Source organism: Equus przewalskii, chromosome X, assembly GCF_037783145.1.
Source record: "Equus przewalskii isolate Varuska chromosome X, EquPr2, whole genome shotgun sequence".
Taxonomy (NCBI): Eukaryota; Metazoa; Chordata; class Mammalia; order Perissodactyla; family Equidae; genus Equus; species Equus przewalskii.
The window spans coordinates 39,112,271-39,138,498 of record NC_091863.1 but is presented as its reverse complement, the minus strand read 5'-3'; the positions used below and the strand labels follow the sequence as shown (position 1 = coordinate 39,138,498).

The following is a 26,228-nucleotide window of genomic DNA, read 5'->3' as shown; positions in this document are numbered from 1 at the left end:
CTCGTAGTTTGCCCAGATGGTTCGACTGCACAAGAAACTGGGAACAGAGGAATTCCCTCTGATCGATCAGACCTTCTACCCCAATCACAAAGAGATGGTGAGTCTGGGGGAAGTAGAGTGGGCAGGTGGGAAAAGCGTCGTGCCTCCTGCAGTACTGTTGCCACCGGAGGGATTACCCACGGTGTGCTGTCGGAGAGGACAGCCCGCACTGCACATGGAGGGCGACGTTGCTTCGTGATAAGCTTTATTAGTACCGCGAATTTGCTTATGTGGTTACCAGTAGGATTTAAATCATTGATCCTGTTACTTATAGTATTTATTCGCGCCAGTATTAAAAATCAATTTCTAATGTAAATTAACAGAACTAATGTAATGAATCACATCACATTGCATATAGAAATCGAGTCATTGTTACTAAAATTATCAAATATTCCTCCCTATAGAAATATTACCAATGTTTCAAATCAGGATTGCCAATAAAAATTACCAGTAGCAATCTTATAAATTAAATTGTTTACAAGTAGAAATTGAATTGTTGGTTACTATTATCATAAAATATAATCTCTAGTATTACAGTATCACCAATTCTATAAATTATTTTTACTGATATAAATTGTGAGTACCAATGTTATGAATTAAATTATACTTCCTAACAGAAATTGAATAATCATTTCTAGTATCATCAAAGATTATAACTATTATTACAAATTATTATCAGTATTACAAATTATACTTTAATAAATTATAAGTGCCTGTTTTGAATTATATTATACTTAAGAATAGAAATTATATTATTATCATCAAATATTATAACTATTACAATTTATTACAGGTGTTACAAGTTAAGATTATCAATATAAGTGAATTGTTATAATTACTAAAAGAAATTAAACTATTAATGCAAACATTGTAAAATGTTGTTACAAATTATTACCAATGTTACAATTTAAGATTACTAATAAATTATGAGTACCTATGTTTTGAATTGTCTTATAATTACTAATATAAATCATTATTAATATGGTTAACATTCCAAGTGATATTATATATAATTACTAATATTAAAGTTATGATTACTAATGTAAATTATGAGTACCACAGTTATAAATCAAATTTTAGTTACAAATAGAAATTGAATCACCAGTACTAATGCCATCAAATTTTACAACTAATTTTACAAATTTTTAACAATATTACCGATTATGTTTACTTATATAAATAATCATTACCAGTTTTATGAATTAAATTACAGTTAAATGTCAATATTAACCCAACATTACCAACTTGGTTAAATAAGCATTGATACTAATATTAAAAATTCTTACCAGTATTACGAATTATGATCACTGACAGAAATTCACAGTGTCATGAATTAAGTTTACTTACAGATGAAGATAGAATCATTAGTTCTTAGGAACCCAATTTGTTTATCGTTATTATTATTCCACATTCTTTGATAGACAGTATAGCTGGCTATGATTAAGAGCATGGACTCTAGCCAGAATTTCTGTGTGAGAATCCTAGCTCCACAACTTATTAGCTTCCTAACATAGGAAACGTTATTTAAATGCTCCGTGCCTCAGTTTACCCATCTACAAAATGTGGATAATAATAGTTCCTGCCTCATAGAATTGGTGTGAGAATTAAATTATTTAATGAACCTAAAGTGGTTAGAACAGCGCATCTGCCATCTATGAACTTCTACCTAAGTGTTGACAAACTTCCCTTCTATTCCTAGTTTGTTCAGTGTTTTTATCATGAAAGGATGTTGGACTTTGGCAAATGCTTTTTCTATGTTTATTGATGTGATCATGTGGTTTTTGTCCTTTATTCTATAAATATTGTGTATTATATTAACTGATTTTCATGCAAGTTGAGTGACACTTGCATTCCTGGGCCAAATCCCACTTGGTCATGATGTGTAATCGTTTTTATATGTTGTGGGATTCTGTTTGCTAGTATTTTGTTGAGAATTATGAAATCTGTAGTCATAAGGGATATTGGTCTGTAGTTTTCTCGTGATATCTTTGTCTGGTTTTGGTATCAGGATAATGCTAGCCTCATAGAATGAGTTGGAAGGTTAAATTATTGATTTTATATCTTTTTTCTTTTTAAATATAGACATTTACAACTATCAATTTCCCTATAAGCACCACTTTAGCTGCATCCCTTAAGTTTTGGTGTGTTGTGTTTTCATTTTCATTAATCTCAAAGTGTCTTCTAATTTCCCTGGTCATTTCTTCTTTGAGTGATTGGTTATTTAGAAGCGTTTTTATGGGGGCTGGTCCAGTGGCACAGCAGTTAAGTGCGCACGTTCCACTTTGGTGGCCTGGGCTTCGCCAGTTCAGATCCCAGGTGCGGACATGGCACCACTTGGCAAGCCATGCTGTGGTAGGCATCCCACATATAAAGTAGAGGAAGATGGGCACGGATGTTAGCTCAGGGCCAGTCTTCCTCAGCAAAAAGAGGAGGATTGGCAGCAGATGTTAGCTCAGGGCTAATCTTCCTCAAAAAAAAAAAAAGAAGAAGAAGAAGTGTTTTCATGTTTCGCATATTTGTGAATTTCCCAAATTTCCTTCTGTTATTGGTTTCTAATTTCATTCACTTGTGGTCAGAGAAAATACTTTGTATGATTTCCGTCCTTTTACGTTTACTGAGATTTGTTTTGTGGCTTAACGTATAGTCTGTCCTGGGTAATGCTCCGTGTACACTTGAGAAGAACATGTATTCTGCTGCTGGAGTGTGCAGTGTTCTATAGGGGTCTGTTAGGTCTAGTTGGTTTGTAGTGTTATTCAAGTCTTCTCTTTCCTTATTGATCCCTTATTTAAAGTGAGGTGTTGAAATCTTCAACTATTATTGTTGAATTGTCTATTTCTCTCTTTAATTATGCCTGTTTCTGTTTCATGTATTTTGGGGCTTTATTGTTAGATGCATATATATTTGTCAGTGTTTTATCTTCTTCATGGATTGACCCTTTTTATCAGTATTAAATGTCCTTCTTTATCTCTGATGACAATTTCTGTTTTAAAGTCTATTTTATCTGATCTTGGCATAGCCATTTTAACTCCCTTTTGGTTATTGTTTGTGTGGTAAAACTTTTTCTATCCATTTACTTTCAACTTATTTGTGCCTTTGAATCTAAAGTGTGTCTCCTGTACACTGCATATAATTGGGTCATGTTTTTCATCCATTCTGCCTAACTCAGCTTTTCATTGGAGTGTTTAATTTATTTACACAATGTAATTAGCGATAAAGTAGAATTTATGTTTGTAATTTTGCTAGTTATTTTCTATATTTCTTATGTCTTCTTAGTTCTTGTATTCCTCCATTAATGCATTCTTTTGTATTAAATAGGTATTTTCTAGTATACCACTTTAATTCTCTTGTTGTTTCTTTTCTGTGTTTTTTTTAAAATTATTTTCTTAGTAGTTTCCCTGGGGGTTACAATTAACATCTTAATTTATACCACTCTCATTGGAATAAATGTCAAGTTAATTTTTATAGTATTTTTTTAAAACTTTGCTTCTTTATAGCTTTATTCCCTCATCCCTCCTTTGTGCTCTTATCATCAGACAAATCGCATCTTTATACATCATGTGCCCAGGAACATAGACTTATAATTATTGCTTGATGCAATTATCTTTTAATTCAGATAAGAAAAAAAGTGTTATAAACAAAAAATACATTCATACTATCTTTTATATTTATCTATGCAGTTACCTTTACAGATGCTCTTTATTTCTTCATATGGGTTCAAGTTACTGTCTAGTGTCATTTTATTTCTGCCTGAAGGACTCTCTTAGTATTTCTTGTAGAGGAGTGTGCTAGTGACAAATTATCGCAGTTTTTGTTTATCTTGAATGACTTAATTTCTCCTTCATTTTTGAAATATAGTTTTGAAGTATATAGAATTCTTAGTTGACAGTCTTTTACTTTCAATGTTTTGAATATATTGTTCCATTGCCTTCTGGCCTTCAAGGTCTCTAATGAAAAATCAGCTGTTAATCTTACTGAGGATCCCTTGTATGTGATGAGTCACTTCTCTCTTACTACTTTCAAGATTCTCTCTCTGTCTTTGTCTTTCATAAGTTTGTTTATGATGTGTCTAGATGTAGATGTCTTCGAGTTTATTCTACTTGAAATTCAGTGAGCTTCCTGGATGTATAAGGTTAATATTTTTCATCAAATTTGGGAGGTTTTCAGCCATTATTCCTTCAAATATTCTTTACTGCACCTTTCTCTCTTCTCTCTCCTTTTCGGACTCCCATTATGTGTGTGTTGATGTGCTTGATGGTGTTCCACAGGCCTCTGAGGCTCTCTTCATTGTTTATTTTTTTTCTTTCTGTTCCTCAGATTGGATAATCTCAGTTGACCTATCTTAAAATTCACTGATTCTTTGCTCTGCTGGCTCAAATGTACTGTTGAGCCCCTCTGGTGAATTTTTCATTTCAGTTATTGTGTTTTTCAATTCCAGAATTTCTATTATTTTATCATTTATATCTCTTTATTGATAGTCTCTATTTGTTAAAATACCATTCTCATACTTTCATGGTTTTAGATATGGTTCTTTGAAAATATTCTAAATAGCTGATTATAGTCTGGCTATTAAGTCCAACATCTGGGTTTCCTCAGGGACAGTGTCTGTTGTTTGCCTTATTTTTCTGTGTTTGGTTCATACCTTATTGTTTCTTTGCATGTCTTATAAGTTTTTGTTAAAAACTGAACATTTTAAATAATGTAATTTGGTGACTCTGGAAATCAGATTCTCCCCCTTTCCAGGGTTTGTTTTTGTTACTCTTTGATTTTTAGTGACTTTTCTTAACTAATTCTGTAAAGTGTATATTCTTTGTCATATATGGTCACTGAAGTCTTTCCTCCATTAGCTTAGTGGTCAGCTAATAATTTGACAGACATTTCTTCAAATATCTAGAAGCAGTAAGTCTCCCAGCCTTTGATGATGGGCTCTATGTGCATGTTGGAGCATGCCTTTAAGGCTCAGGCAAGCTGTTTACAACTTTGCTTTAGCCTCCACTTCCTGCTTGTGCAGAACTTCAAGGTCAACCAACAATCCTGGGCATGCAATGCACATAGCCTTATGCATATTTGCAACTTTCTAGATTCCTAGGAATATGCCAGAGCCTTTCACTGCCTCCTTTGGAGATCTCATTACCCAACTTTTCCTGTTAAGTTTTTTGATTAACTTGTTATTTGTCATAACTGTAATTGCTCCATCAAGCAGCTGCAATGTTAAACGATTGCTGCTGATTATTTTTGAAAAGTACCCCAAGGGAAAGCTGTTCACACCAGGTAAACTCTGAGTCAGGTCAAATAGACAAGTCTTGTGAGTGGAGTTTTCTAGCAAAGTGCCAGACAGATCAAATAAGGATAGTTCTCTGGGAATGGGGTTTTGGAGGAACTCCAAACCTGTTCTACCCCCTACAGTGGTTACTAGGCTGCTGGGTTTCATCAGGATTGCAAGGCTGTTGATTTTCAAGGCTGTTGTGGAGGTGGGAGAAGGAGATGGGAACAGGAAAAGGTCAAATGCCACAAAGCTTACTGTTCTTACTGAGATTCAGCCATTTTTCTTGAATAGGTGCTTCCTGAATTGTTGTAAACCTTTGGTCAATTTCCAGAGTTCTCACAAACTTGATTTTAACAATTTTTGCCAGTATCTTCATTGCTTTTATGGTGGAGAGGACTTTTATAGGCCCTTACTCTGGCATTTCCACTAACATCACCTCCAGGCATATCCTGTTCTTTCCCAGCCCCAGCCCTAAGATAATGGTATTTCAAAGCCAGGATCTGGGAGCTAGATGTACTCATTGCTACTGGAATGTCCTTGCTTCCAGGCCCTCTCATTGTAAAGAGCTAGGAATTTAAAAAATATATGAATATATACATATATATACATATATACATATGAAATTATATATATACATATGTATGAAATGTTGTACTGATACCTCCAATTCTAATCGAACATATTACAGGATTCCTTCTAGCCTTCCCCCATTCTATATTTGTATTTCTCTTCTCTAACAATGAGAACCTTAACCTCCAATATCATCAATATATTTACTTATTTTTTCAACCCTACAATACACAGAAAGTATTTTTAGAATTTCAACATCCATACCACTGTGAAAAACAAACCTAGTAAGGTAGAGCTTGAGATCTTTTTGCCCTTTTTGTGTCTTTAGAGGAGGGTGTATAGTCAAAATACTGTATTGAAAAGTTACTTGGTTTAGTTCACTTTATTTCTCATTCAGCATGGTTATGTTATTCATTTTGCTTCAAATATAGTTTGTTTCTCTTTGAATTAAATTTTAGTTTTTTCCTTATCTATGCTGATGTAATTTTATATTTTTAAATGTGAGACATTAGCAGATTCCAAAAGTCAAAATATAAAAAAACATAAAGAGATAAAATTTAAAACCTAGATGAATGGGTAATTTCCTAGGGAAACACAGTTTACCAAAATTGACCCCCATTAGAGCTTAACAAACCAGTTTCCATAAAAGAAATAGAGAAAGTCATTAAGGAACTACTTCATAAAAATGCGTCAAGCCCAGATGGTTTCACAGGGAAATTCTACCAAACTGATAGAGACCAGTTAATCCCAATGCCACGTAAATTGTTCCAGAGAACAGAAAATAAAGAGAAACTTCCACATCATTTTTCTAAAGCAATTAAAACATTGATAGCACAAAAAAGAAAAGCATAGACCATCAAAACATTACATTGATGAAAATTCAAAAATCCTAAATAAAATATTAGTACACAAATTCAAAACTACATTAAGAAAATAATATAGCATGACCAATTAAGTGAGTTTCCTTCTGGGAATGCAAGGATGGTTCATTACAGGTAATGTATTGATATAATACAACATATTAATAAATCTAAGGAGAAAATCATATCATCATGTCCATAAATATTTAAAAAGCCTTTGACAAAATTCAACACTCATTCTGATAAAATCATTCAAAAACAGAAACCAACTGATACCTTCTTAACATACTAAAATTGGTATACCTCAATCCTAAAGTTATCACCAACTTAATGGAATGACATTAAAGGCATTTCCACTAAGATCAGGAACAAGGCAAAGTGCCCACTGTCTCCACTCCTTTTCAACATTGTACTGGAGGTATTAGACTAATGCAATTAGACTAGGAAAAAAATTGTAGATGTAAGAATGGCTAAAGGGATGTAAAAATATCTCTGTTTATAGATGATATGATAGTATGCCTGGAAATCTCCCAAAGAACCAGTAATAAAGCTAACTCAAACAATAAAATAATTCAGTAACATAGCAGAATATAAAGTCAACATACAGAAATCAGTAGTTTTCATATACACAAATCACCATATAGAAGGTATAATAGAAGAGAAAAACCCATTTATGATAACAAAAAAGATAAAATACTTCAGGATAAAGTTAGCGAGGGATTTGCAAACTTATATGAGGAAAAGTTTAGAACACTCCTGAAAGATGCAAAGGTAGACCTAAACAAATGGAAAGACATTCTTTGTGCATGGCCAGGATGAATTAACGTCATAAAGATGTCAGTTTCCCTTCTCGGGTCCTTTTTTTTTTTTTTGAGGAAGATTAGGCCTGAGCTAACTGCTGCCAATCCTCCTCTTTTTGCTGAGGAAGACTGGCCCTGAGCTAACATCTGTGCCCATCTTCCTCTACTTTATATGTGGGACGCCTGCCACAGCATGGCTTGCCAAGGGGTGCCGTGTCTGTACCCAGCATCCGAACTGGCGAACCCCGGGCCGCCGAGAAGCAGAACGTGTGAACTTAACCGCTTTGCCACCGGGCCGGCCCCCTCGGGTCTCTATTTTTAATTTATAAATTTAATGTGATCCCAAAAATATGCCTATAAGCTTTTATCTGGAGCTGGGCAAATTGATAATAAAGTTCATATGGAAAAGAAAACATCATATGGAATAGCCAAGAAAACCCTAAAAAAGAGAGCTGCGATGGGGGACTAGCCCTACCAGCGTGCAGGGAGTTTAATGCCTGTGCAGGAAAACACATTACAAAAGTTTCCTAATTTAAACAGTATGATGCTGACACATCAAGAGAAAGACTAAAGGAAGAAAAATTAAAAGTCCAGATATAGATCCATGTACATATGGAAATGTAGAGATGATAAAAGTGGCAAGCTTTGTTTTTGACATTTAAATTCTTCATCCATCTGAAATTGATTTTCTTTTTCTTTTTTCTAGCATTCTCAGAAGCATCTTTATTACATGTGTTCTTTAACACTTCTCTACATGCATTACAGAATGCCTATCACATCCGTTCACTTACATAACGCTCTTCTCAACACAGCACGTAGGTAGCTTTCTTATAAACATCTTCATTACGTGTATTCTTTGAAACTGATTTTCGTATACAGTGTGAGGTAGGTAGGGATCCAGTTTCATCTTTTTCCTTATTAGTGACCCTTTTTCCCCCACTGATCTGGTATGCCACCTCTATCACATGTGAAAATTTCCTGTATGTGTGAGGCAGGTTCTGGACTCTCTGTTCTAGTCCACGGGTCCCTTTCTCTGTACCTATACCAACACAGTACTATCTTAATAACTGTATTTTCTAATTAATTGCGACTGCCCCTCCTGACTGTTCTGCAGCTGTGTAGAGGCTATTTTTGTCAGGTACAGAAAGAACAGGACTTCAGAAGCCGGGGAGAGACAGAGTTAATGGTAGGAAATGGTGGCAGGGGGTGGCAGAGGCATTAGACTTGCCACCACTATTTCCTCTTTTATCCCCCACCCCACTGAGCAGCATGGAGGGGCAGAAGCTAGGCCTGGATCTGTGGGAACAGTCTTCCCTACCCTGTACTTTGAAGCTCTGGTGGGAGGTTGCCCAGCCTCCATCACGTAGCGGAAGACACACATGGGGACTCTGGCTCCACTACCCCATCTACTCCCATCCAGGTTGCAGACCACCAGGAGTCCTCAAGGATGCTCAGGTCAGTGTGTCTAAATAGTCGCCAGTCAGGGCTGGAGCACATGGGAGGACCCTGTTAAGCACAGTTTGACTTCTCTTCACAACTTCCCCAGCCTGGTGATCTGTTTACATCAACCTGGTTGTGCAGACCTAGGGTGGGGGGTGCTGTAGGAAGAGGGACTTCCCCTCCCTTGCTACCTAGACTGCAGCTGATTTATGGCTCAGCAGACATTTATAGAGGGTTCACGATGTGAGAGGCAGAGTCCAACCCCGAGGCCTCTCTGGATCCAGTCTCCCTTCTGGGCCCAGGATTCATAGTCTCTGTGCAGTGAGGAAAGAGAGGGTGCTTCAGGGTGAGAATCAACAGGGTGAGGGATGTGGGGATTGTGTGAAAGAGAGAGGGCAGAAGCGAGGGAGCAGTTGAAGGAAGGAGCAGGAGAGATATGTCAATAAGGTGGGGGGTTTCTTTTGAGGGGCCAATTTCATTGAGATATAACAAGTTCAGAAAAGGGGACATATCATAAGTGTGCAGCTGGCTGACGTTTCACAAAGTAAGCACACTCCTGTCATCTGCACCCAGATCAAGAAACAACATGACCAGATAGATCCCCAGCATGGTTAGAAGTTGATGGTCTCTGGGAGGCTTGAGGAGGTCTTTAGGGGAGGTCGATGGGCTTGGATTGGTTTGTGATGGAGAAGAATGTGGAGAGGCCTCAGTTCACTGTGGTTGAGTAGAAGTCTGGGTCCGAGGCAGGAGGCGGCTGTTGTACATGAAGACTCAACAGCAGACATCAGGTCCCAGGGAAGGCAGCCAAGTTCATGGCTTCATGTTCTTCTTGCCAGTGCTCAGACAAGCAGGTGTCCCTCCTCAAACACTCTGCAAGGTTGGGACTCAGGTATGTGGCTTTGTGGGGGTGGCAGGGAAGCACCTGGAGGTGGTTGGGCAGAGCACTGCTCCACACACTTCTCATGGTTTCTGCTCCTAGAAGAGAAGGGCAGCAGGGACTAAGGTCAGACAGAGGGGCCAGGGAACAGTGAAAGGGGATAGCAAATGGTGAGGAAAGCAGAGAGCAGGGAGAAGGGAGTAGGGAACATGGAGAAGGAGCAGGAGCAGGGAATAGGAGAGGAAGCGGGGATTGGCAAATGGGAGCAGGAATCAGAAAGAACAGGAAACCACTGGAGCTGTGGCTGCGGGCATATCTGAGGGGCACACTCCAGGCCCAGTGGCATCCTTTCCTGTAGATATTCAGGAAGCCTCCCCGATGTACTCCTCCCCGAACCCCTTCCAAGGACACACCGCTCGTTTCCCGAAGTGCAGGTTCCCATTCCTCAGAGCCTAGAGGGGACAGACGCCATGCCCTGATGGTCAGTAAAGTGTGACCAGATGTCCCTTGACTAGGACAAACTGTGATCCCCAAGTGGTCAGTCCCAAAGACTTAGGACACTATGGGTGGGGGACAGAATTTGCCGTGGTTGACTGAAATTGAGAGCACAGTATCCTGGGTGGGGAGCACTTGGTGGGAGAATGCCCCAGGGAGGGGACACTTTGTTCCAGGGCTAGGAAAGAGGGAGGCCTGCGGATGAGGAGTCCATGCATGGTGGGGACAGGCTGGCTGACCTGTGATGAAGGATTCCTAAAGGGGAACCTCTCCTCATGGATGTCGCCACAGCTGTTCTTGGTGGGCATGTAGATAGATATAACCACATTGCTCTTTATATTAGTACTTCCATGAACCAGAGGTTCAGGACCTCTCTAGGAACCCTGATTGTAAGGGGAAAAGTGGGAGGGGTACACTAGGACTGAGGAGCATTTATACGGTGAGGGGCTGGAGTCTTAATATCACATCAGTAGCTTTTGGGCCTCAGAGACCCATCCCATTCCCTCAGCCAGAGCAGGGTCAGGGGCTTGTATTTTGGTGGGGAGACAGATCTGGGGAAGGGGTGGACAGGGTACCCTTGCAATTTGAACTCATAATGGCTCATGGTCTCAGGAAGGAGGATGAGCCCCAGGAATTAAGCCATGAGGACTAGAGGTGGGAAAAATGTGTCAGGGGACCCCTTGGGGTTTAGGCATTCACGATTTTCCCCACCCCCAAGACTCCTGAAAAAAAAAAGTTGGCAGAGCACCTCCTCTCCAGGTTCTACCACCTCAGGAGGCTTTATCCACCCTTCTGGAACCTCACTGTGAGCCCCTGTGTTGGAGGCCTCTCTGAGGTCTGCCCAGACTTACCTATGTCTGAGTTACAATAAGCAGTGTGGGAGTGTGGTTGGTAGTACTCGAAGGCCTGCCCAGGATGGTCACAGACAGAGCCAGGAGCAAAGCAGGGGCCAGCAGGAAGGTGAGATTCATGGCAGGGGCCTGAGGGACACAGAGGGGGAAGTTGAAGCATGACCTTTCTCTGGCCCAGCTCACCCCCAATCAGGAGCAGATTCAGGGAGCATCTATCTAACACTACTGCTTTCCAGGGGCCTGGGGTCAGGAGGAGGCCTCCATGGTGTAGCAGAAAGAAACGACACTGAGTCTGGGCCTCTGGTAACAATGACCCCACCTCCATCAGTCAGAGCTGTAGGTCTCCACACGGGTTCAGCAGGGGCCCAAGCACAGTGGTGGATAAATAGTCAACAACAGGGAAGCACAGCCTGGGCATTCCTGCCCACATGAACGCTCTATTTTACTCTTTCAAGAGGGTGTGCCTCCCGCCTTCTACTGGAGCAGGGATTGGCAGTTGGGGAGTGTGTCTGAGGTTCAAACAGCTTGTTATGCAGACTTTCAACCCATCTTGTTTTTTAGAAAAGCTCCACCTTCACCCACATATTGAAAGAGAACTTGTGCCCTAATCATTTCGTTTGGTGGGAGCTCTACAATGCAATCAGGGTTGGTCCTCAGATTTCACCACTACTAGCATTGGAGGTGTCAGGGCTGGATAGTGAGATAGGCGTCAGTCACTACTGATAAAAAGACAGGGCTGGTCTTATAGAAATCTACCTCTTCATCTGTCATGGGGTGGCGGGGAGAGATGTTTCAACATATAGGGTAATTCGTTGGGAGCTGTTCCAGCAGGGAGATTTTCCAACTAGAGATATCTAAGGATGGGGAAATGTGTCAATGGGGGTCAATCAATAGGGTCTATATGGGTGGGTGGTATTTTATGAATGGAAAGAGTTTCAAATGGGCTTATCAATGAGATACATATCAATGGTGGGTATTTTGGAATGTGAAGATTTGACAAGGGAGCTCATTACTGGGGGCATTTCAATGGCCATTTCTGAATGAGGAGATATGCAAGTGGGTTGAGATGTAAGAATGGGTACATTTGTCAATAGAGATTATCAGTGGGAATTTTGTCATAGAAAGATATTTATGAACAGAGAGATTTGTCAGGTGGGTGGTCAGTAGGGAATATGCCAATGGATGGGTAAGTATACAGAGAGATATTTGTCACTGGGGTCCATCAGTGGATGATAGATTGCTGCTGGGTATTTGTGAATGAGGAGGTTTACCAATGTCTGCGGGATATTTATGAATAAGAGGGTAGCCCAACAGAGATATTTGTTAGTGGGTTATTTGGGAAAGAGTGGATTTGTACCACGATGAGAGAGGACTTTGCAATGGAAAGATTCACCAAGGGCTTAGAGATCTGTCACCTGTACTCTTGGTGACAGTAGAGATTTATAAATGTGGTGAATTGTCTACCATGAGGACTTCATGGTGGAAAATGTCATCACTGCCTGGAGGGGTTGCCCTCAGGAGTCTTTGAAAATGTTGGTATTTTTCAGTTAGGGGATTTGCACACTGGGAAGCAGTGTACAAGTATCATAGTAATAAGAAAAACATTATAAATGAGCATATTAAATATTTATAACATCTCTAGGAGAGATTATCAAGATCATGAGTTAAACTAGGTTTCCAGGGTGCATTAAATTATCATTACTAATAATACACATTATTTCCAATATTGTAGATTATCATCCTGATACCAAACTTTATTTGCAATATTGTAAATAATAATTACTGATAAGAATTATCACTACTGAAGTTATACACTAAATTATATTTATCACGCTACTACGGATAATAACTAATACTTGTAAGTGCTGTGTGCCTAGCACTGTTCCAGGCCCCTTACATGTACCACCTCATTTGCAGCTCACATTGTCCCTATGAGTTAGGCCTTCTTCTTCTTTTTCTTTTTTATTAAGATTATGATAGTTTACAACCTTGTGAAATTTCAGTTGTACATTATTGTTAGTCATGCTGTGGGTACACCCCTTCACCCTTTGTGCCCTCCCCCCACCCCCCCTTTGCCCTGGTAACCACCGATCAGTTCTCCTTGTCTATATGTTAACTTCCACCTATGAGTGGAGTCATACAGAGTTCGTCTTTCTCTGTCTGGCTTATTTCGCTTAACATAATACCCTCAAGGTCTATCCATGTTGTTGTGAATGGGACGACTTTGTCCTTTTTTATGGCTGAGTAGTATTCCATCGTGTATATATATATATATATATATATATATATATATATATATATATACCATATTTTCTTTATCCAATCATCAGTTGCTGGGCACTTAGGTTGGTTCCACGTCTTGGCTATTGTAAATAATGCTGTGATGAACATAGGGGTGCATGGGACTTTTGGAATTGCTGATTTCAGGTTCTTAGGATAGATACCCAGTAGTGGGATGGCTGGGTCATAAGGTATTTCTATTTTTAAGTTTTTGAGAAATCCCCATACTGTTTTCCATAGTGGCTGCACCAGTTTGCATTCCCACCAACAGTGTATGAGGGTTCCTTTTTCTCCACAACCTCTCCAACATTTGTCACTCTTGGTTTTGGATATTTTTGCCATTCTAACTGGGGTAAGGTGATATCTTAGTGTAGTTTTGATTTGCATTTCCCTGATGATTAGTGATGATGAGCATCTTTTCATGTGTCTATTGGCCATCCTTATATCTTCTTTGGAGAAATGTCTGTTCATGTCCCCTGCCCATTTTTTGGTCGGGTTGTTTGATTTTTTGTTGTTGAGCTGTGTGAGTTCTTTATATATTATGGAGATTAACCCCTTGTCAGATAAGTAACTTGTAAATATTTTTTCCCAATTAGTGGGCTGTTTTTTCGTTTCAATCCTGTTTTCCCTTGTTAGGCCTTGTTTTTATCCTCATTCTACGGATGTGGAAACTAAGGCCCAAAGAGGTAATGTGATTTCCCCAAGGACACAGAGCTAGGATGGAAGGGAAAGGATTTGAATGCAAATGACCTGGCTCCAGCATTCACGCTCTTAACCGCTACACTACACTGCCTGTAGAGAAATCAAATCACCATTAGTAATATTACACATGAAGTTACTGTTATGACAGTTTCATGTGTTTTGACCTGAAAAAATACCCAAGGGGCGAATACTCCCGTTAATCATCCTCCAACCCTAGCACAGACCTCAGAAGGATTCTGGGTAGGGACTGCGAGGCCCATTTTTAGGGAGAAGTACTGAGGCCCCGTGAGGGAAGGGCTGGCCCCCAGGCTCCCCAGTGAGCTGGACCCCATGCTGCACGCCTCACAGGGCTGGCACCCCCGTGTGCTTCCTCTCAGCCATCAAGTTTCTCCCAAGCAGAGATTCACACACAGACACATGGAATGCTGCGGCGGGGGGAATTCACTTTAATGGATTTTCTAGAAGAGTGCTGAGGAAATGTAACAACCCCAGGACTACAGATAGCCTGCTAGGAGCTCCTGCTGGGGCCTAGGGGAGGTGGCCTTGTATGCTGTTCTGAACTCTGTGGAAGGGCCTGCAGTAGGACCTGGTGGTCAGCCCTGCCCATGAAGCACTGATGTTTTGATCAGGGCACCAACTGTAGGTGGGCAGGTCGCCAGGAGAATGGCCTCCACACTGGGTTCCATCCTTCCACTGCCACTTTCTACTTCACCTTCCTCCCAGGGGTTGAAATAGCTGAGGGCTCAGGGGACAGCATCAGAGTCAGGGAGCTGGTACTAGGGCTTGTACTGTCAGTAGCTGCCAAACTCTTGCAGGCAGCTGAGCCAATAGTGACACGGTCACCAGGGCCAAACCAGGGCCCAGGCCCTTCCCTTACAGTTGTGCTCATCAGTAAAGCTACCATTTGCCCCTGTTAGTGGTCAGGGTTCAGATCCTCCCAGGACATAACCAAGGTGTAGACATTGATATAGAAGTTGTTGCCACAGTGCGCATGCCCTGCACAGGCAGGTAAGCACTGGGCACTGGAAATCCAGCTATCCCGATCCAGCACATACCTTGGGCCCTGGGGTAAGCTTCCAGGACTGTGAAAGGACAGGACCACTGAGGATGCAGGGGGCCACGCATAGTGAACCAGAACACCCTGGAGGAGACAGGGGGTCTTATTGGTAGTCTGATGGGAGGGAGTTAGAGGGTCCTTTCCTTTACCAAAGAAGATACACTGGGCCTTTTTTCAAGCAGATTCAGGTCAACAGGACACTTGAGTGTTACACTGAATGTTTGCACCAGTCTAAAAGTCCAGTTCCCAGGGGCCTCACTGGAGTCACTTTGAGACTCACTCGAGTCACACTTTGAGAGGCAGTAGCCAGGGCCCGGGAAGGGCCTGGAGGGGCCTGGGCCCAGCTGCGGAGGCAGGAAGGCTGAAGGAAGGGAGTTGGGGGGGGGGGGTCTTTCACTCAGGTTTTATGGGGGAAGATGAACCAGAAAGGTGAGGCTCGGGTCTAGAGGCCCCAGTTTTAGTGAGGGGACAGCTACATAGGGGGAGGTGTAGGGTGGGTGTGGGCTGATGCACCTGGCTGGTCCTGAGTTTCAGTCCTGCCTGCACTTCACTGCTGTCACTATTTCCTTAAGAGTCGGTCAGAAGAGTGAAGGGGGGGGAGGGGGAGAAGGGCAGAGCTTGAGGGTTTCTAGATCACACCTTCTCCCCACCCCTCCTTTTCCCCAAACAGCCACTTCCAAGGAATCTCCCGCAGGCCATGGGGGGCGCCAGGGCTACCCCTTTGTCCAGAGTCCTTGGCTGGGTTATGTGGGGGGCGCCTCTGGTCACCTGGGGGTTTCCCTTTTCACTCAAGTCAGACTCACAGTACAAAACCTAAAGGGGGGGACAGTAACACCCACAGGTTTGGATGGGGCAGGACATCCTCACTGGATGACATCAGGACCCTGCCCAAGGGAGGAAGAGAGCAGTTTGCCCATTGACAGGGCATTCGCAACGAGCGTGTCAACTGGAGCGATTCGTGACTAGGGGGATTTGCCAAGGAGGTGGTGATTCATCAGCGGGGGGGTCATTTATGAACTGGAGAGCCTTGTGCAAATAGCAGTTATAAATTAGTAAAATGTTTTAAAGTATTGAGGAGAGAGATTATCCAGTAAGTTGTGGCTGATAATGCAGGTTAAATTACCATTAACGATGTTGCAGATTACCAACGCTAATGCCAGTGTAGAGAATCATTACCAAATCTTCACATTTTATGTAAAATATAGAAAGCCAACATTTTGCACCCCTCACCCCCCACCCCCACATTGGCCCCAGGGTGCTCCCACCAGGTCATCAGCGACATGGGTTTGTTCCCAGACACTACACAGGGACGCTGCCTGCTGGGTGGTAGTTCTTTATTTCACTGTCTTGGAGAAAGAAAGATAGGAATGGGAAAGAGGGTGAACACTGTGCAAGCTTCAGCTTCTGCTGGAGACAGGATTCAGGCCGTCCGGGGCCGAAGGGACTGCCAGGTGCACAGCCCTGGCTCCCGGGGCAGGCAGGCGAGGTAGCGGCTCTGGAAGCCCTTGTCAGAGCCTGTGAGGAGCTGGTCCGTCCACAAGCAATCAGTGTCACTCTGCAGTTTGCAGGGGATGGATGAACAGGGAAACACCTGGAGGGGGGAGCAAGGCACATCTCTGAGGGCTTCTCCTCCTGCCCCTACCTCCCCCACGGAGCAGAACTTCCCCCTCCTCAGCTTTCAACAGTGAGCTGCGGGGGGGGGCGGTGGGGGGGAGATGGGACACACACGACTGGTGTCGCCCCACCTGGGTACAGACTCAAGAACAGCCCCTCTCATTGGGGAAACAGTCATTGGGCTGGGCGAGGTGACAGTGGGCCAGCGAAAGGATCAGTTTCCTGGAAGAGTGGTTGGGGACAGTCATGGGGGAGTCAGTCAGGCAGATCTCCCAGGGAACTGTCCCATTGCATAAGGAACAACTGGCAGTAGCAGGGAACAGCTGGCGGGTGCGGATCTTAAGCCTAGGAAGGAGCCGTGGGACTCAGACAGGCACTGGGGTCAGAGGACATTCAGGCCTATCAGGGCGCAGCCTCGGAACCATCGGAAGGGCAATGGAATACGCCTTTGTGAGCAGAACACGCAGAGCTGCAGAGCAGCAATGAGATGTGCTGGGGAAGAGGCACTGGCTTTGGGAAACAGCGCTTTGTGTTCTTGGAGAAATCTGAGGGAACCAAGAAGCAATCCCAGGTCAGGAATAGACAGTGGGACTACAGAATAGTCACAAGGGGGAGTTAGAGGGACAGGAAGCAGCCAGAAAGTCCAGGAAACAGCGAACCCCCAGGTATCAGACACAGGGCAAAAGGACAACCAGAATTTCCAGGGAAACAGTCTCAGGTTTGGGGGAACAGCAAGAGAGGTCAGGGACAGCCCTAGGGTTTGGGGAGCAGCCATGGGGACAAGAACTAGCCAGAGGGAGCAAGAAACAAGCCATGGTTTGGGGAAGAGCCCAAGGACGGCTCTCCAGGTGGCGGGCAGGGCCCAGGCACTCACTGAGCATTCCCCACAGCCGGCGGCGTAGGTCTTGGTGAAGCCCTGGCGCTGAGCGGAGCTCAGACTGTTCCAGGGAGCCACGAAACTGCAGGTGGTGATGTACAGCTTCTCGTCCAATAGTTGTCCTGGGAAGGAGGGGGCAACAGGCAACTTCTGATTGGCTGGGCGGGGCTGGGCGGTGCCTGGTTGGCGTCCCAGGAGCACAGACCCCCGCCGGGCAAAACCCCAGTCTTCTAATAGGCTGAACTTGGGGCGGTCCCCATTTCAACTGGGACCGTTCCTCCGGAGCCTCGGCCCCTCACGGTTGCCGGGCAGCGCCTGAGGAAAGGGTCGGCGTGGCACAGGGCGAGGGGGCGGGGCCTCACCGGCGATGAGAAACTCCTCGCTGCGGTTCTCCGACCTGTGGAAGTATCCGCAGAGGCTCTCCATAGCGGGGGTGTAGACAAACCAGGTGTCAGGGGCATCCCCCAAGGCGCTGAACCCTTTGAACATCTGTCGATGGATGAAGGGAAGAGGCTCTTTTACTGACATAATCCTCCCACTCCACGTTCTTCCCTGAAGTCACATAGCATCCCGAGATCACAGCTAACTTCCTCGCCAACTGGTGGCCAGAGGGTTTTTTTTCGCCAGGGAGGAAGATGTTAGAAACTGCTGGGGAAGGGTCAGGAGGGCTACCTTGGTCATCTTGATCTCATAACGCCGCTGTAAGGTGGTCTGGTTGACTTCTGAGGTCCCCACGAACTTGGCCCTGATGACTGCAGAAGAGGAGAGAAGGAAATGAGTCAGATGGACTGCATGAGCCAATAAAATAATCACAATAATAATACTAGCAAAGCACATACTGAAATAGGGATGGCTGGATGCCAGGCAGCACCTAAGTGATCTACACGTGTGTTAAGAGGCACATCGGTATAATAAGCGCCTGCTTTTGCCAGGCACCGCTTTAAGCCTTTGACAGGCATTCATCAGTGTTCATTCACTCAGCTCCTATTTCGGAGTGCCTGCTGTGTGCCAGGCACTGTTCTGGGTGTTAAAGACACAACAGTGAACAAAACACAGAAATCCCTTCCCTTGTGGAGCTCACATTCCAGCCAGGAGGAGACAGACTAAACAAAAGCAAAATAAACAAGTCTATGGAATGTTAGGAAGGATTAAGTGTGATGAGGAATTTCAGAGCTGGGTAAGGGGGAATCAGGAGAACTAGGGAGCAGGGATTAAAATTTTGAATAGGGTAGTCAGGGAAGGCCACCCTGAGAAGGTGACCTTTGAGGCAGCCACCCATGTGGATACCCGGGGGGAAGGGTATACCAGGCAGAGGGAGCAGCCAGTACAAAGGCCCTGATGTGGGGCTGGGCCTGGAAGATCAAGGAAGCATGAGGATGCCAGTGTGGCTGAAGCAGAGTCAGGGCAGGGCAGGGCAGAGTGGAATTGTTCTAGAGGTAGGCACCGTGGTGAACCCCACTGGACTGAGAGGGAGACCAAAGCACAGAGTGTGTGGGCAGAGTGGGGTCCACTCACCGAACTCAGAGCTGCAGAAGGCCGTCTGCGGGTGGGGTGGGACACACGTACAGGCCCTGCTGGGGGCTGTGAGCCACAGCAACAACAGAATGCCGGAGACCAGGGGTGCAAAGGGGGCCATGGTGGGTGCTGCAGGGGTGGGGAGAAGGGATCAGCCCAGCTGATCCGCAGACCTGGGCAGGCCTCCCGTCCCATCCTGCCCCCCCCCCCCCGCCCGCCCACTCCAGCGGGGATTAGGCGCCTGCACCAGGGCTTGAGGTGTTGGAGGCTTGAGGATTGGAAAGGGGTTGGGGATTTGAGTGCCCGGAGGAGTTTAGGGGAGTCGGGTATCTGGAGAGTTTAGGAGCGTGGGGTTCGAGCGATGGAGGGGACTGGGTGAGTGGGGTGATTAGGAGGTTGTGGTGTTTGTGGGATAAGGGGGCTGAGGGAGGGGGTTGGGGAAGTCGGAAGCTTGAGGAGTCTAGGCATCTAGGGTTTGGGGAGCTAGAGGAGTTTGGGGGAGGTTGGGAATTTCCGGGTTGTGCACATTGAGAGAGAGGAGGCCACAGAGGAGGCCAAGGAGTGGAGGGAGGTGGAGGAATTGGGGGGAGGTTGGGGGCTTGGGGAGCAGGGGCAGTTTGGGGGCCTAAGAGGGTGGGGGCGCCTGAGGGATAGGAGGGCAGAGTAAGTTCTGAGGTTTAGGGAGCTGGGATTTAGGAGTCTTGGGGGCTAGGGGGCTTGGGAAATTTAGGGAGCTTCAGGGGTTTAGGGGGATTTGGGGGGGCACTCAGGGAAAGTAGGGGAGTTGGCAGCTTGGGAGGCATCAATGATATTAGGGGCTCATGGTTGGGGGAGTCGGAGATGGATGTCAGGGGTTTGGAGGAGTTTGGGGTGTCGGGATTGGGGGAGTAGTTCCAGCCTCCTGCCCTCTTCCCCTTGACCAGCCCGGGGTCCTGGTACCCGCCCCGCCGGCCAGGCCGAGCAGCCAGGCCGAGCAGCCAGGCCCAGCAGCCAGGAGGCTGGCGGGAAAGCTCCAGCCCAGCTCCAGGCCCTGCAGGCCGCCGGGGGCCCCCGCCTACCTCTGCTGGAGTCTCTCTAGGCGCTGGGTCCGCGGCGATGGCGGCAGGGCCTGAGCAGCGGAGGATAAATGTCCACGCGAGGGGCGGGGGTGGCAGCCGTGCGGAAACCACAGGCCTCCAGGCTTCCTGGATGCATTACTCATCCGCCCACCATCGGTGGAGGCCAAGGGGCGGGCGGAGGGCTGCCGAAAAAGAGATGCACCCTCCTCCACTCCCTCCCCCTGGGCCTCGCCCTGGCCATCCTCCTCCCCCATGAGCGCATCTGGCAACAGTCCCTCCAGGAGGCCTCAGTGGAGGGCTTCGAGGCAGGATTCCCTCCAGTGCAATTCCCTCAAGTCTCCAAACTCTCTCCAAAGTCGGTCCAGCCACGGTCCCCCACCTCCCCAGGGCTGAAGCCCGAATTAGTTCATTCCTTCAGTGAACATTTCTTGTGTACCTACTGTGTGCCAGGCACACACACCAACACACACAAAAATCCCTCTCCTGGTAGAGCCGACATTCTGGTGAAGGGTGGGGGAGGCAGAGAAGAAACAAATCAGTAGAAGCGGTGGTGGGAGATAAGGCAGGTGAACGGAGCACTGAGGCACGAGAGAGTAAGTGACTTATCCAAGACATAGTTAATAAGTGGCAGAACCGGGATTTGAAATCAGGTGGCCTGGGGCCAGAGCCTGGGTCTTACCCTCTCTCAAAAATCACAGGCAAATAGCCAGCATTTATATAGCACCAACTGTGTACCAGGCACTCAGCACAATTTATCTCACTTAAAGCTCACAATAAGCCTCTGAGGGGCCGGCCCGGTGGTGCAGCAGTTAAGTTCACACATTCCGCTTCTCGGCGGCCCGGGTTTGCCGGTTCGGATCCCAGGTGCGGACATGGCACCGCTTGGCAAAAGCCATGCTGTGGTGGGTGTCCCACGTATAAAGCAGAGGAAGATGGGCATGGATGTTAGCTCAGGGCCAGTCTTCCTCAGCAAAAAGAGGAGGATTGGCAGTAGTTACCTCAGGACTAATCTTCCTCAAAAAAAAAAAAGCCTCTGAGATGGGTACCAGTATCATTCCCATTTTACATGTGAGGAAATCCGAGGTCTAGAGAGAGTGAAGAACTTTCCAAGGATCACAGGGCACGCCTGGGATTTGAACCTAGGCTAACTGGTGCCAGGATCTTCACCCAGGCGTGGCACAGTCCTGGCAGGCAGAGAAGGTGCCGGTGAATTCATGAGCATCGGGTGGGGGGAGTTGAATGGTGGTGAAAGAGGCCCATGAGTCAGTAGAAAACCCATCCCCTCCCATCCTGCCCCGGCCCTTCCCCACCACCCCTCCCACAGCCCTGGTGGGGGGTGGGGTGAGGCAATCCCTGCCCACCAGCTTCCAGATGCCGCCTGAATCTTCCCTGGAGCCTGGGAAAGGGCTCTGAGCACTGATTAACATCCTTCCTCAGCTCAGGGAGGACCAACCAATAATAATATGACAGTAGTGATGATGGCAGCCACTTACTGAGCACTTACTGTATACTGTGCCCTGAAGTCTTTGGGTAAATTCTCTCGTTCAGTCTCTGTTACTCCCTTGCTGATTAAGCTTGATTAACTCGGGGAGGTTAGCCCAATCAACAACAGCAGCAATCCCCCCACAACAAAATCTACCAGCAGCATTTATAGTGTGCTTACTGTGTATCAGGCACTGTTCTAAAATCTTTCTAACTACGTTCTCGCTCAGTCAGTCCTGATTACCTCCTTGCTAATTAACGTTGGCGAACCAAGGGATGTTAAACCGATGATAATAATAATAGTACCCAACGCTTTCTGGACGGAGGCTTCCTGGGCACTAGATACTGTGCTGAGCGCTCCCCCTCCCCTGAAGTAACCAATCTATGCCTCACAACATCCCTGTGAGTTAGAGACCATCCGTCTCCTCATTCTACAGAGGAGGAAACTGAGGCACACACAAAGGGATTGAGTGACCTGCCCCGGAATGAGAGTGAAGAAATGACTCTGCTGGGAGGATGAGAAAGGGGAGAAGGGAAGTGCCCCAGGACTTTGGAGAAGCTGATTGTGAAAGTGGGGGAGTGAGGACGCACGAGAGTGGAGGCTAAGGGCGGGTGACGAAGGGAGACGAGGGAGAAAGGAAAGTCCTGCCACAGCCCCCTGGATGACCCTGCTTCTGACGCCACCTCTGTAGCTCTGAAACCTGAGTCAGCACGGAGTTTTGCCGACTGTCCGCATGTGAGAGGTTGTGTGGATCTAGGTTATTGCGCAGGTTTTGAAACCGGTGGGGTTTCATGGAAGGGTGTCCCGCTGTGTGACCATCTAGGGAGCTGAATGGGTGTCGGGGCCGTGGGCCCAGCTGGGTGCGCAGCTGGGGCACCCGACAATCCCCACGACACACCAAGTGCTTGGGCCTGATTGTGCCCCTTGTACAGATCAGGAGACTGAGGCCCAGAGAGGGGTTAAGTGACCTGCCTGGGGTCCCACGTGGCCTTAGGACGAGGAGAGGCCAAGATTCAAACCTAGGGCTCTCCAGGGGATCTCAGAGGGCAAAGCTCCCTGCATGTGCACATGTGCGGGCACACACATGTGCACAGCGTTGAGTTCGAGCTCAGGTCCAGAGGAAACAAGAAGGGTTTAGGAAAACAGGGGCCTAGAAACCTCGGGGTGTGTGCGTGTGTGCCGCATCCAGCTCGCTGCCGCGTCTCTGCCTCTGAGAGCTGTGCATGTGCCTTTAGGTGGTGTGCGCCCCTCCGTGCGGTGTCTGTGTGTACCTGAGGGTTTTGTACAGCCCCGTGTGTTTTGGGCTGCTCTGGGAGTTGTGTATCTGCGTCGGTAAGGTGGATCCAGGTGGTACAGGAACTGTGGATGCGCGTTCACCCAGCCCTGTGCGCCCGCGCTCCCCGCCGCGCGCCCCTGTCGCGTCTCCCTGCAAGGCTCGCTCGAGGCGCCCGGAACCCCCAGCCCAAGTCGGGGCCTCCCCGCAGCGCCCCGGCGAGACGCCAGTCATTTGGGAAATGAGGAAGGTGGGGGGCGAGGCCTGAAGGTCAGTCGGTCACCCTGAGCCTGCGGACTTCCTGTGCCTGTCGGGAACCGGGAACCGCCCCCCGCCCCAGCTGCCCCTCCGGGAACGGGACGCCGCTCTGCCCGTCGGCGGGGAGGAGGGCGTGGCCCTGCCGCGCATCGGCCCCAGGGCCGGGGAAGCTTGAGATGCCCCCAAGCCTGAATGTGTGAGTGTGTGAGTGCGTGTGGGTGCATGCACACAGCCAGGAGTGTTGTCTGTATAATAAGGAGGGTTGTGGGTGTCTCTGTTGGACGCATGCCTCTCCGTTTGTACATATGGCCTTTTCACTGTGTCCCTAGATATACTTTTGTGTGCCCAGGTGTGTGGTAGGGGTCTCTGTGTTATGGGCCTCAGTGGGTATGTGAATCCCTAGAAGTGTGTGTACCTGTGTATGTGGTATAGGTCCTTCTGTTTGTTGTGCACATGCCTAGGAGTGGTGTGTATGTCTGCGAGTGTTGAATATGTCCCCAGTTCTGTTGTGCCTGTCAGAGTTGTGTGTGCCTCTGCACTCCATGACTGTGCCTCTGAGGGTTATTTGTCTCTGTGTTGCATGGGTAATCCTTCCTCTGTGTATGTCCCTCTGTTATGTGGCTTTGGGCGGGAGGAGAGGGGCTGTGTCTGTGCCCAAAAGTGTTGTGTGTCTACGAATGTTGGGTGTGTGCTGCTGGGCAAGGAGGCTGGCTGGCAGCACTGGCCCCTGCCCTCCACCATGCCCACCTGGCTGGCTGGCTGCCTGCGTGGGGCTCTGTGCAGCCAGAGAGCGAGCTGTGCTCTGGAGCCTGTGTTGGTTATGGGCCTTTCCAGTTTGGGGGGCTCAAAGCGTGTGGGCACCTCTGGGTTGGTTTGTGTAGATCTGAGTTCCGAGGGTTTGTGTGTATGTCTCTAGGTTGTGTATGTGTGTGGACAAGGCTTACATATAAGGCCTGGCTGAGGGGTCCAGTTGCTACATGCTCACCACCACACCCCCACACACGCACATGCACAGACTCACTTCTCCATCATCCATTCACTGTAAAAATAGACTTTCCCTTTTCCGGCAAAGTCCCCCACCCTTATCCCATGCGTCTGCCCGGGAAAGCAGAGGTGGGAAGTCTGCCACTCGGAGGTGGAGGAGGGAGGGACGGGCAGGCAGGGCTCTGGGTTCGATTCTAGGCTTGGAGGTGCTGTGTGACCCCCAGCTGCTGCCTGTCTATCTCTGACTTGCCTCTTCTGGGAAGTGGCTCCCAGTGGATCAGCTCCCCTCCACACCACCCCCACCCCTGGCACTGAGCCCTCCTGCCCTGACCATGCTCTGTCTTTCCCCTCTACCAGCTCAGCAGCACGACGTACCCTGTGGTTGTGAAGATGGGACATGCACACTCTGGGATGGGCAAGGTAAATCCCCAGTTGGGGTTCATACATGTGTGTGTTTGTAAATGGTGCGTGCTCCTGGCATTGTGTGTAGATGCATATTGTGTATTCAACACATGAGTAATTCTGTATGATTGTGTGTCTTGGGGTGTCTTTATCTATTTGTATTTTTTTCCTCACATTCTTAGATTTTGTTGGCCCAGTTTACTATTATGCATTCCACCCGTTTTACGCATCCTGTTATTTTGTTAGTGTGTCCAGCGTTGTGTCTGTATATACACATGCCTCTGTGTGGAACACACACGACGTAATCTTTTGTGTTCAAGGGTCTTGGGGTCCTGTATGCTTTCTGTCCATCTGATTTTGTCTCTGTACATAGAAAGCAGACTTGTAATTTGTATGTTTGTCTGTGCTTCTGTATGTTTGTATATTGTGTGTACAACTGATTTTGTGTCTGGGTGTCCATATGCGTATAACTGTATATACACACATTTTTTCCACAGCTTTATTGAGATATAATTCACATACCATACAACTTACCCATTTAAAGTGGACAATTCAATAGTTTTAGTTGTTCACAGAGTTGTATACACCCAACTTTGTGTCTTTGTGTGCACATGTAAAAACCGGGAGACCCAGGATTATGCATGCTTGAATGTCTTGGTGTGTCTGCCAAAGTTTCTGTGCATGCAGCTCACCTGTGTCATTTGTGTGCACGCCCCCAGTGCCCACCGCTGCATGGTCCTGACCAGGCCCTGATCCCCGCCCCACTCCCACAGGTCAAGGTGGACAACCAGCATGACTTCCAGGACATTGCAAGTGTCGTAGCACTGACCAAGACATATGCCACTGCCGAGCCCTTCATTGATGCCAAATATGACGTGCGTGTCCAGAAGATTGGGCAGAACTACAAGGCCTACATGTGAGTGGGGAGGCCAAGGCCCAGCTAGGGGTCCCCTGCCCTGTCCTGTGCAGCCCAGGCCCCCCTGAGCCTCTCTCCTTTTGTCCCCCAGGCGGACGTCAGTGTCAGGAAACTGGAAGACCAACACTGGCTCTGCAATGCTTGAGCAGATTGCCATGTCTGACAGGTGGGTGGCCTGAGCTCAGGCAGGAGGGGACGTGACGGTGGGAGTGTGGCTACCCAGGCAAGGCACTGACAGGCTTCCTTGCCCCACATCTCGGCAGGTACAAGCTGTGGGTGGACACATGCTCAGAGATTTTTGGGGGACTGGACATCTGCGCCGTGGAAGCGCTGCATGGCAAGGATGGAAGGGATCACATCATCGAGGTGGGAACACCCAGGGATTGGTGAGGGCACAGAGGGAGGCGCAGGAGCATGGCAGCAACACTCTGTAAGCTGTGAAGCACTCCATGGCCCAGAAGGGCCTTAGTGAATGGCAAAATGTTTAGTAAACTGTAAAGTGCCTTGTGAACTGGGACATTCCTGGCAAATGGCAAAATACTTAGTAAACTCTAAACTGCTCTGTGAACTTGGACATCCTTAGTGAATAGCAAAACTCTTGTTGAACTATAGAG

At 46.7% G+C, this 26,228-nt stretch overlaps 2 protein-coding genes across 3 annotated transcripts in view; one reads left to right on the top strand and one right to left on the bottom strand.

Annotated features, from left to right (window-relative positions):
* SYN1 (synapsin I) overlaps positions 1 to 26,228 on the top strand; it is a 44,568-nt gene that overhangs the window by 13,882 nt on the left and 4,458 nt on the right. For both annotated transcript variants that reach the window (XM_070606462.1, XM_070606463.1), the window contains exons 5-9: positions 8 to 97; positions 24,654 to 24,716; positions 25,472 to 25,614; positions 25,706 to 25,780; positions 25,878 to 25,980. In XM_070606462.1, the coding sequence (XP_070462563.1) occupies positions 8 to 97; positions 24,654 to 24,716; positions 25,472 to 25,614; positions 25,706 to 25,780; positions 25,878 to 25,980 (474 nt within the window). The remainder of the gene's footprint in view (positions 1 to 7; positions 98 to 24,653; positions 24,717 to 25,471; positions 25,615 to 25,705; positions 25,781 to 25,877; positions 25,981 to 26,228) is intronic.
* TIMP1 (TIMP metallopeptidase inhibitor 1) lies at positions 16,552 to 20,565 on the bottom strand. The gene is made up of 6 exons (XM_070606526.1): positions 20,299 to 20,565; positions 19,241 to 19,369; positions 18,398 to 18,477; positions 18,088 to 18,214; positions 17,723 to 17,847; positions 16,552 to 16,825 (listed from the first exon to the last, which is right to left on the bottom strand). Exons 2-6 carry the CDS (start codon positions 19,359 to 19,361, stop codon positions 16,655 to 16,657), a joined length of 624 nt encoding a protein of 207 aa, XP_070462627.1. The 5' UTR covers positions 19,362 to 19,369; positions 20,299 to 20,565; the 3' UTR covers positions 16,552 to 16,654.

Bases quoted from the DNA above. Each gene is read 5' to 3' on its own strand.
- TIMP1 (XM_070606526.1), bottom strand. From the start codon at position 19,361: ATGGCCCCCTTTGCACCCCTGGTCTCCGGCATTCTGTTGTTGCTGTGG. The intron at 18,478-19,240 runs GTGAGTGGACCC...CCTCTTCTGCAG, and splicing joins CTTCTGCAGCTCTGAGTTCG to TCATCAGGGCCAAGTTCGTG. The intron at 18,215-18,397 runs GTAGCCCTCCTG...ATCCATCGACAG, and splicing joins ATGAGATCAAGATGACCAAG to ATGTTCAAAGGGTTCAGCGC.